We start from the raw sequence: 9,616 nt of genomic DNA, 5'->3' as shown, positions 1-9,616 counted from the left end.
AGGTAACAAAAGCGCAGGTGGGTAGGTGGTGAGAGGCGGCGCCCACAGAAAGCTTCCTGGGACTCGGGTTTTTTGGCACTGAGAGCATGCCGTGGGGCAGAGGTTACCGGAGAACGTCGCGGTTACACCTGTGCCTGCCTTGCACCCATGTATTTCGATGCTCGTGCTCTTCTCTTCATGCCTGGGCCTGGAATCTTGGGGGAGAAGTGGAAGAGGTTGCTGCCACCATGTAGGTGTCCAGGCGGCTCCTGGGTACATGGACGAGGGCAGCCTGCTCCTTGGGCACTCCTTGGCAAAGATTCGCCAGGACGCTGCTAGACCGCATGCCGTTTTCGATGGTCCATTCAACACGCATTTTATGAGGACCCAGGATGTGTCAAGACCCGTAGCAAACAAAACAGGACGGGCCCCTGTTCTAAGTGAGCTCACTATTTTCGTGCAGCCTCAGAGAGGCAGGCTCTTAATTCTGTGGCTTCATTCCTGAGGAGGGGGAGGGAGAGCAACTGATTGCTTTTGGCTAAAGGAAACCAAAGACCCTTGAACTAGTAGGAGCTAGTATGGCAAAAACGGGCAGTGGATGGAACCCTGGGTCCACAGCTCGGGCTTTAGTATTTTATTTCACAAATATCTGTGCGACACCAGGCGTGGCCGAGGCTGTCCTCTAGGAGCCTCTGACCAGTGAGGTCAAGATTCACACTGACCCAGGGCGCCTGTGTGGTTCAGTCTGTGGAGCATCCGACTTCGGCTCAGGTCATGATCTCAAGGCTTTGGGTTCGTGGGTTCGAGCCCCACATCGGACTCGTGCTGACAGCTCAGAGCCTGGAGCCTGCTTTGGATTCTGTGTCTCCCTCTTTCTCTGTCCCTCCCCCACTCACATTCCGTGCATGTGTGTGTGTGTGTGTGTGTGTGTCTCAAAAATAAATAAACATGTTTAAAAATTTTTTTAAAAAGATTCACACTGACCTGATCAAACTAGACAACAAGGTCCAAGAAAGAGACTCAGCACGTGGGAGAACCAAATCCCATTGGGTGGCGTGGGAAGGCTTTCTGGAGGAAGGGACTCTAGCTGGACCCCAGATCATTAACGAGACAAAAGCACATGCTCCAGATTGGGGAGTTCTAGGCAGAGGAAACCCCTAAACTGCTGTGCACAGGCAGAACTTGGCAGTTTCTAAGAACTGAAAGAAATTGGACAGGAACATTTGGGACAATGGGAAGCTCATCCACTTTTTACTATCTGAGGCTGGAAAATCAGATGGTTTCTCTGAATTTCAGTCTACTCATCTGCAAAATGGGTAGGACAAGGTGAGCATTGCCACACACTGTTTGGGGGTGGGGGTGGGGATTGGGGCATGACCTGTGGATGGCTTCTGGCACAATAGGTGCTTAATAAATATAAGATGACTTATATCTGCATGGCTTACGTCTGCGGGCCAGAGCCGCTCAGGTCCCCATGGGCGGGGGGAGGGGTTCGGACCCGCGCACCCCTGGCCTAGGTTTTCGGAATATCTTTATTAACGAGCACTTCAAGGTAAGCCGCGATGGAAACCAGATGTGGGATTGAGCAGTCGGCGGCCGGAGGCAGAGCAAGGAGCAGAGATACCAAGGGAGTGGGGTGGGGGTGAGGATTAGCCCGGATGAGGTTGGGAGTAGAGGCACAACCCCCCCAGGTCTTTTTTCTTTGGGATATGGTAGGTTCAGAAAATGGATTTCCGACCCACGTGCCTGGGTTCACGATGCTCAGGCCCTCTCTCGTTTTACTTTGCCCCTTTACTGCTCACCCCATCCCCAGCCTCCCTTGAGGTAAGTCCTCAATCCGCGGATTTTCCCTGCAGTTTGTCTGTCATAAGCTGTTCTGAGCGGTCTCCTTCAAACTGACTCATTCCCCAGTGGGAGACCCGTCTCCTCTGCGCTTGGCGTTTTCGCTGTCCCCGATGCCATCCCTGGACCGTGGAGGGACTAGCCACGGCATGGTGTCCAAGGCGGGCCTCAGCCAAGTGACCACACCTGTCTGAGCCTTGGTTTGTTCATCGAAAATTGGGGGCCCCAACTTCCCACCACTCACAGTTGTTGTGAGATACAATCGATGATGACTAACCCTGGGGAAAGGGCTGGACGCACCTTAAAAGTTCTTTTCCCTTGCTGTGACTGGTCCCAGTGTGCCCCGCGTCGCCTAGGGAAACCACAACCCATCAAATCCAAGCCGTCGGTCTCAGGTCGGAGACAGTGAGTGTAGAGAGAGAAGAAGCTGCCTCACCCTTACCCCAAGCCCCGAGCAGGTGACTGTGAAGACCAGGTGCAGCCAGCAGGTCTCCCAACCCCTTGCTCTCAACCCCAGACCAAGACCGGAAAATCCCCTGGGTTGGGTGCAGTGCTGGGGAGAGAAGGGCTCTGTCCCAGGAGGGGAGGGAGGGGACCGAGCTGTAAGGCTTCCCCAACTTGGCCCATCGAGGTCTCTCCGGTGCTTGAGTGAACACAGGCCCCTCTGCACCCAGACCCAGCGCCCTTCCAGGGGGAAGGAAATAGTTAATAAGATGGGAAAGTGGCCCCGCAGGGGACTAGTGCTTGGTGTGCGTGTTAATTTCACGGAGGGACTGCAAATGGGGAAGAGGGGTTGGAAACAGAGGAAAAGGCACCAGTGGGAAGGCCCAGAGCTGCACCCACAAATTTGGAGGCAAGTGTCCAAAGGACTCACCCATATCGGGAGGCTAGAGACCCTTCAGACTCCACGTGAAAACCTGCTGGGTGTTTTTTGTTTCTTTTCTTTCTTTCTTTTAATCTGTCACTAAAGTTTTGCCTGCCCCCCTCCCCTAGGCCAAATCGTGGACCCACCAATTCTCTGCCTAGCCTCAGGAGTCCTGGGGGTCCCGTCACCTCTCAGGGCCTAGAATCCCTAGAATCCAAAAGGCCCTCGGGTGCCTCCAGGTTTAATCCCTAGCGAACCAGTTAGTAGCATCTCCTTAAGAGAGAGGAAGGGAGGAGCAGGGAGTGGAAGGAGAGTAGGGGTGGAGGGAGAAGGAGAGAAGGAAGGCAAGAGTCTTGGGGGGGTGGAATTCACTCTCCCCCCCCCCTTCAAAACCTTAAGAGAGTTTGGGAGATCTGGTCAACTTTCCCAAACATCTGAATCTTTTTACAGCCCTCCGTTCTTTCCCTGGGCCAGCTGTGGGGAGGGAGAAGGAAGAGAGAGGAGGAGGAGGGGGGAGAGAGAGAGGGAGAGAGAGGGAGACATAGAGAGAGGAAGAGAGAGAGAGAGAGAGAGAAAGAGAGAGAGAGAGAGAAGCGCAGGGGAGGAGGGAGAGCGAGCAGGCCGGCGCGGAGCGCAAGGCCACCGCCTCCTCGCCTCTCCAAACTCCCGGCCAAGGCGCGCGGTGGCGTCCTCGCGCTCTCGCTCGCGCCCCCGCCCGTCGCCCGCGCAGGCCAGGCATGAATGCTGAGACTTGTGTGTCTTACTGCGAGTCGCCGGCTGCTGCCATGGACGCCTACTACAGCCCGGTGTCGCAGAGCCGGGAGGGCTCCTCGCCTTTTAGGGCATACCCCGGCGGCGAGAAGTTCGGCACAACTTTCCTATCGGCCGCCGCCAAAGGACAGGGATTCGGAGACGCCAAGAGCCGGGCCCGCTACGGCGCGGGGCAGCAGGACCTGGCGGCACCCCTGGAGAGCGGCGCCGGGGCGCGGGGCTCCTTTAACAAGTTCCAGCCCCAGCCTCAGCCGCCGGCCCCGCAGCAGCCGCAGCCGCAGCCGCAGCCACAGCCGCCCGCGCAGCAACCGCATCTCTACTTGCAGCGCGGCGCTTGCAAGACGCCCCCGGACGGCAGCCTCAAAATCCAGGAAGGCAGCGGCGGCCACAACGCGGCCTTGCAGGTCCCCTGCTACGGTGAGTGCACGTGCGGGGCGCTCAGGGCTGGGGACCCCGGGACCGAGGCTTCGGAGCCCTTGAAGCCCACTTGGCTTTCGCGAGGCCGGACTCGGCGGGCTGGGGAGGCGCGGGGCCGAGCAGTGGGGTGGCTCTGGGTCGGCAAATAGGAACCGACTGCTCCGAGGGGACCATGGGATCCGTCCTGCCACCTTCGTATCCTCCAGCCGAGGGCTCGGAGCGTTTGGGCTGTTAAAGACGACCTGGAGTTTGTTTCTCCCCGTCTTCGCCGAACCACTCGCTTTGCGCTGCTCTCGGGGCCGCCTCTGAAGCGGACGCTTCGCCGGGGCTCCGGGCGCGCCGAGGCCAACAGTCCCGGCGCAGCGCTCGCGCGCGGGGCTCCGGGGCTGCGGAGGCCTCGCTCCCCGCAGGCCTGGAGGGAGGCTCCTCGGGCGGCGCTGCAGGTGGGAGCGTCGCAGGTGCCGAGCCCTCTGGGAGCCCGGAGCGCAGTCGGCGAAGCGCGCCCGGGATGCCCTGGCACAGGGGGCCACACGGGTGCTGGGCTCCCGACGCCCGGAGTCATCGAAGACCCCAGTTCGCCACCCCACAAACCCACACGCCCCGCAAGCGCGGCTCCCCGCAGAGACAGGCCGGCTCACGCTCCAAGCGTTTCTCCTGTGGCCAACCTGGGGGGCGACTGGCCTGGGAACAACGGTTTAGGACCGACCCGCAAGAAGTCAGGGAACTGCAGAGCCCGGGGCGGGGAGGTGCTGGGGGAAGAGGGAAGGTTCTGGGTCCTGATTTGGGCCCCCAGGGAACCCGAGGCCTAAATGACCTCCAAGCCCCCTTGAGCTCACAGGCAGGACGTCGTAGGCCTGGGCCCCCAGAGGGTGGAAGATCGGGCTGCCTGAGACCAGAGCAGCTCAGGAGCCTATAGGCCTTCCCTCCCACTGAATCCGGATTGATGAGCCCCAAGCCAGCAGAGAAAACAACCCAGAAGGGAGGGAAAATTTTTCCCTGGGCTAGGGACCCTGGGTACACACTCTCCCTGAGACCTTGGCCTTCAGGCAGGGCCCTGGAGATCAGCTGGTCCTGACAGAGCAATGACTTTGGTTGCACGGGCCCAGGCTGGATGGAGGGACCAAGGTTGGATGGAGAGACATAGGACATGGTGGAGGCCTCGGTGACTAGAACAGCCTCAGGAAAACAGCCCGTGGCACACGCTTTCCTACGTTCAAACTAGCTTTCCCAGAGGCTCTGAACCAGTTCTTTAGGTGGCTATTGACACAAACATTTTTACACAATCATACACTTGAGTCTGCGCACACACACAACCTCTTCCTCGTGAGCCAACATGGTCACACACAAATACGCTCACTCGTGTGGCCTCACACATAGTCACACACTCCTAAACCCAAAGGACAGGACTGAGAGCAGATTTAGAAAGTTCCGGTGGCCTTTCCCCACTTCCTCCACCTTTCCTCTCCACCTTCCTGTAGGAATGAGATCAGGCACTCAGATCACAGACACTCACAGCTCCACACAGGTGCTCCTTCCACACTCAGGCAGGCAGGGGCTGTCAGCCCTTGTCAGCAGGCACCCGCCTGCCAGCGCCTCGGCTCAGGCTCCCTCCTCCTGGCCTTGCCCAGGCCCCTCCTGGTCCCTGTCCCAGAGGACTATTAGGCGAGAGCAAATCACGGCCTGGGAGACCCGTGGAGGTTCCCTGTGCAAAGCCAGGAGCCTGATGTGTTTTCTCTCCCACTGCACTGGATTTGCATGTTTTCAAAAATTCACCAGTGAGGCTTCTGAGGACGAAGAAGCATTAGATAAGAAGAGGTCCCAGGCTGCCTCCAGCCTCTTCTTTGGAAGATGCCTTCAGGTCCAGGGGGGAGGGGGGGAGGGCTGGCCCCCTCTGGACACCCTCTTCGAGCCCTGCTGGGCCCCCCACACACCAGCCTGGCCCTTCCTCTACTTGCCTTAGCCAGTAGAGCAAGTAATTCCTCTGAAGCCCTTTTCCTCATCTGCATCACAGGGAGAGAATGTTGATAACTTACATCACTGGGCGGTAAGCGCCCCCCAACCCCGCAAGGGAGCAAGGGAGAGAGCAAGAGTGTAGTGTACCCTCCTCCAGGTTTCCATCCTCAGCCTCTGTGCTGTTGGGAACCTGTGGACACCCAAGTCTTTGCCCCTGCTCTGGGCAAAGCCATAGGCTGCAGGTTGGGACGAAAGGCAGCCCAGCATCAGCTACAGGACCCCCATGCCCCTGCTGCCTGAGATGGAGGGCAGAGCCACAAACAACACACAGCTCTGTGTGTTCTTCCCTGGCCAGGAGGTTTCTGGCCCCTATAAAAAGGAGATTAGGCACATTAAGTCCGAGATGGGAAACCTAGACACCCAGAGGTGAGGCTCTGCCCTTTACAGAGGCTGCTAGGAGGAGGGCCTCTGGAGATGGCTCTGTGGGAGACTGAGGCACACCTTGGGGACAGTTCTCTCCCACGCTTGGAGGGTGTGGACTCAAAAGGGGGTAAATGAGGTTCAAAGAAAAAAAGCCTGGGGATATTCCCAGGAGCTCGGGAAAGGCGGAAGTAGTCAAGGCCTCTCGCACTAGGCTCTACCGCGGTTGCTGTCGGGCTGACCACGGGTAGCTTGGACTTGGAAACCTCCCTCCCCGCTCTGTTGGTCCCGCGGCTGGAAGCCGGGTTCTCGATCTGCATAACTGCAACTAGCCGGAGGCGAGGCTCGGGAGGCCTCCTCCGGGACCTCAGCCCCGGGAACCACTCCTCGCGTCCGAGCGCCCCTGGGCGAGTGAGGTGCGGGCCTTGAGGGCTGCGCTAGGGCCATGCGGAGAGAGCGCGCGGCGGCGGGGAAGCCGCCTCCAGTCTCCGCCAGCCCCGGTCTTCTCGGAGTTGCAGAAAGTGGAGGTGAAAATCCTCTCAAGCTGCAGGCCTGAGATGAACAAGATGACTCCGCAGTCCCCCCGGGTGCAGGGCAAAATTTCGATTTTACGAACGCGCCTGCTGCAATTACGACCTCGCCGGGTGCGCACTTCGGCCTTCGAAGTCCTTGCTGGTCCCTGGCCCGTCCTTGGGCCCGTGGGCCCCAGCAGACACGCCAGGTTGGAGACCCTACGTTTCTCAGCGGCACAAAGAACTTCCTCGTCGCGAGAGTGTGGTCCCCGGCGCCTCGCCCCCAAACCCCGGGCCGCCTCCCCGAGCCGCGAGCCGCGGCCGGGGCTCCAGGCCTCGGCCACGCGCCCTGGGACGCTTCGGGGGAGCAGCCCTGCTCCCTCCTTCTCTTTCGCTTTCGATTCGGTGCACGAAGGTTTTCGTTGCTAGCCGCTACCTTGCCATCCACTCGGCCCTGGCCCCGGCCCCCCGAGAGAGGTGCACCGAGCTCAGAGGTCGGGAGACGCGGGCCAGGCCCGAGACCCCTGGGGCGCGGCCGAACCGCTGCTCCGGATTGTCGAATTAGACGCAGCGTTTGACTACTAAGGGCATTTCTTTCCCCGCGCCCGACACAGTCCACACACCACCAAATGTGTAAACTCCGCCCGGATCGTATTCGAAGTTAGTCAAAGGACCGGCGTGCGGTTTTGTATAAGAGAAGCCCAAAATCAGACAGCGAGAAATGGAAGAAGCAGTTAAGAGCCCTGGGTGATTGTAGGGTGATCGAGAAAAAACAGCAACCTGGGAGCTGTGTCGTTGCCGACCCCCGCGCCCTCCTCAATTTTGGAGGAGGAGGTTGAGAAGGAAAATGCTTTTAATGTTTTACATTGTTAATTTCTATAGCCACCAGCGTGCCTCAACAGTCGGCCTAAACACACATGAATTTAAAGAGAAAAACAGAAGACCTAGATTAAAGGGTTAGTAGTTTAAATCAATGGAGGTGCACAGTTTTCTTTGTGATAATTTATGTGCAGTGCAGAGGAAAGTTCGAAGAATTGTTCTGTCTATGCTGGTGTAACTGCCACCTGAATCAAGATACAGACATGCATATGGACACGAAAATTTGGGGGGGGGGGAAACTTTTGTGTGTGAGTTGTTTTAAGAAAATTTCAGAAGAGACTTCGGAGAGCTGGGTAGCTCCCTTCCCCATCCCCACCCCCCCCCCCCCCCCCCCCCCCCCCCCCCCCCGTTCACGACGGTTGTGTTTCTTGAGTAGGGTGACCTTGTACACCCGGGCATTTGCACCCCCCGGACTGGAAAACTTACCGGCTGCACCAGAAACCTTAATGCAGCAGCGGGGCTATCCCAGGGTCGCCTAAGCCCCGGCCCCCGGCGAGCTGCGAAAGAGCCGAGGTAGGGAAACAAGTTGAAATACCATTGATAAAATTTCGCCCAAGTCTCTAAGGACTTTCGTTTTGGAGAGCAGCTGGGCACACTTTTCCTGGGACCTGCCTTTAGCTCGGCCTCGGCCGCTTTTTTCCTGCGGCTCTGTGCGTGGCTTCGTTTTGATGGCAGATGGAAATATGAAATGGAAAATGGAAATAGGGAGACCTTTGCAGTTATGGGGGTGAGGGCGCCGCTCCTCTGGGTTCGGGCTTCTCCGCTGGCCCTTGGACCAGGGTGCCTGAAGCAGCATGCGGGAAACCTGGCCAAGCGCCGAGGGAGGGTCCGGGGGCTTGGGTGGCAGAATGGGGAAGCCGTGCTTGGTGGGGAGTGTTTTGCTGCACAGAAATGGGAGAAGGGAAGACGGGCTGTGACCGAGGGCTTGGCTAGAGAGAGCTCCCTGTACCCGAAGCCCGCTGCCACGACCCTTCCCTCCCCCACCCCCTTCTAGACCCAGGCACTGTTTTGGGTGGGGCAGTGAGAGCTCGGTTCTGCGTCTGGGACGCGCCTGCCAGGCGCCATCTGGCCACGTGCTCCTGAAGCTACGGGGTTCCCCAGGCTTCGCTAAAGTGACAAAGCGGGTCACCAGATTAGGAAGACAGCTATGTGATTACTGCTCCGTGAATTCATAGTTGAAGACACCGGGTTCCCCTTGCTCAGGGGCTCCGGGCACCACGCGCCTTCCGCCGTGCTGGATTAGACAGAAGGGACCCTTCTTCCAAACAGTTCCCTTTTGCGGAAGAAAGAGGCACCTCTCTCCAGCCAGCAATCCCTCCCAGACCCCGGCTGGTGCTTCTCCGGGATCAGAGCTATTTGTGGCCACCAGGCACCTCCCCTCCGGAGGTGCAGCCCCCCTCCTTCTTCTGTGGTCTACAAATGTGCAAATGGGCCACACCCCCACCTCCTTGCAAGATTCTCCTTAGGGTACAGGGGGTCAAGGTAACCTGGGTCAGCAAGTCCTCCTTACCTGAGAGCCGGTTTCCCTATAAAGGCTGACTCAAGGGTTTCCTAGGAGCTTCCAGTGTGTCCAGAGAGGTGTTCTGGGGGCCCCAGACACTAGACCTGCCCACCCACCTCCCATGCCCAGCACATTATGTCACCTTAGCAGAGACTCTCTTCTCTACCCCCATCCCACCTGGAAGCCACCACCAGCACCAAGGAGGAGAGGGAGGGGTGGAAAGGGAGTTGAGGCTTGATTGAGGGGAGGTCTGGAGGAGCAAAAGGCTGGGGATCTGGGTGGCGATTCAGGGCAGCGGATAGTTTCAGGTTTTGGCTCCAGAGGCAGATAAGAGGGTCACCGCGGAGCTCCGTTGCACCCAGAGTGCTTTTTTGGAGAGGAGAGTTTCTGGGAAATACTAGTGTGTGTGTGTGTGTGTGTGTGTGTGTGTGTGTGTGTGTGACAGAGAGTGTGCGCGAGAGAGGCACCACCACCTGC

General features: G+C 58.5%; 1 protein-coding gene across 2 annotated transcripts in view; it reads left to right on the top strand.

The window, feature by feature from the left end:
- The first annotated feature begins 3,298 nt into the window (after nt 1–3,298).
- ALX4 (ALX homeobox 4) overlaps nt 3,299–9,616 on the top strand; it is a 47,432-nt gene continuing 41,114 nt past the window's right edge. The window contains exon 1 of one of the 2 annotated variants that reach the window (XM_045485044.1): nt 3,299–3,874. In XM_045485044.1, the coding sequence (XP_045341000.1) occupies nt 3,424–3,874 (451 nt within the window). In that variant the 5' untranslated portion in view covers nt 3,299–3,423. The remainder of the gene's footprint in view (nt 3,875–9,616) is intronic. The other variant, XM_045485043.1, reaches the window with a different exon arrangement.

Source organism: Leopardus geoffroyi, chromosome D1, assembly GCF_018350155.1.
Source record: "Leopardus geoffroyi isolate Oge1 chromosome D1, O.geoffroyi_Oge1_pat1.0, whole genome shotgun sequence".
NCBI classification, from domain to species: domain Eukaryota; kingdom Metazoa; phylum Chordata; class Mammalia; order Carnivora; family Felidae; genus Leopardus; species Leopardus geoffroyi.
Note: the sequence above shows the minus strand (reverse complement) of the source record. Positions and strands in the feature narration are given on the sequence as shown.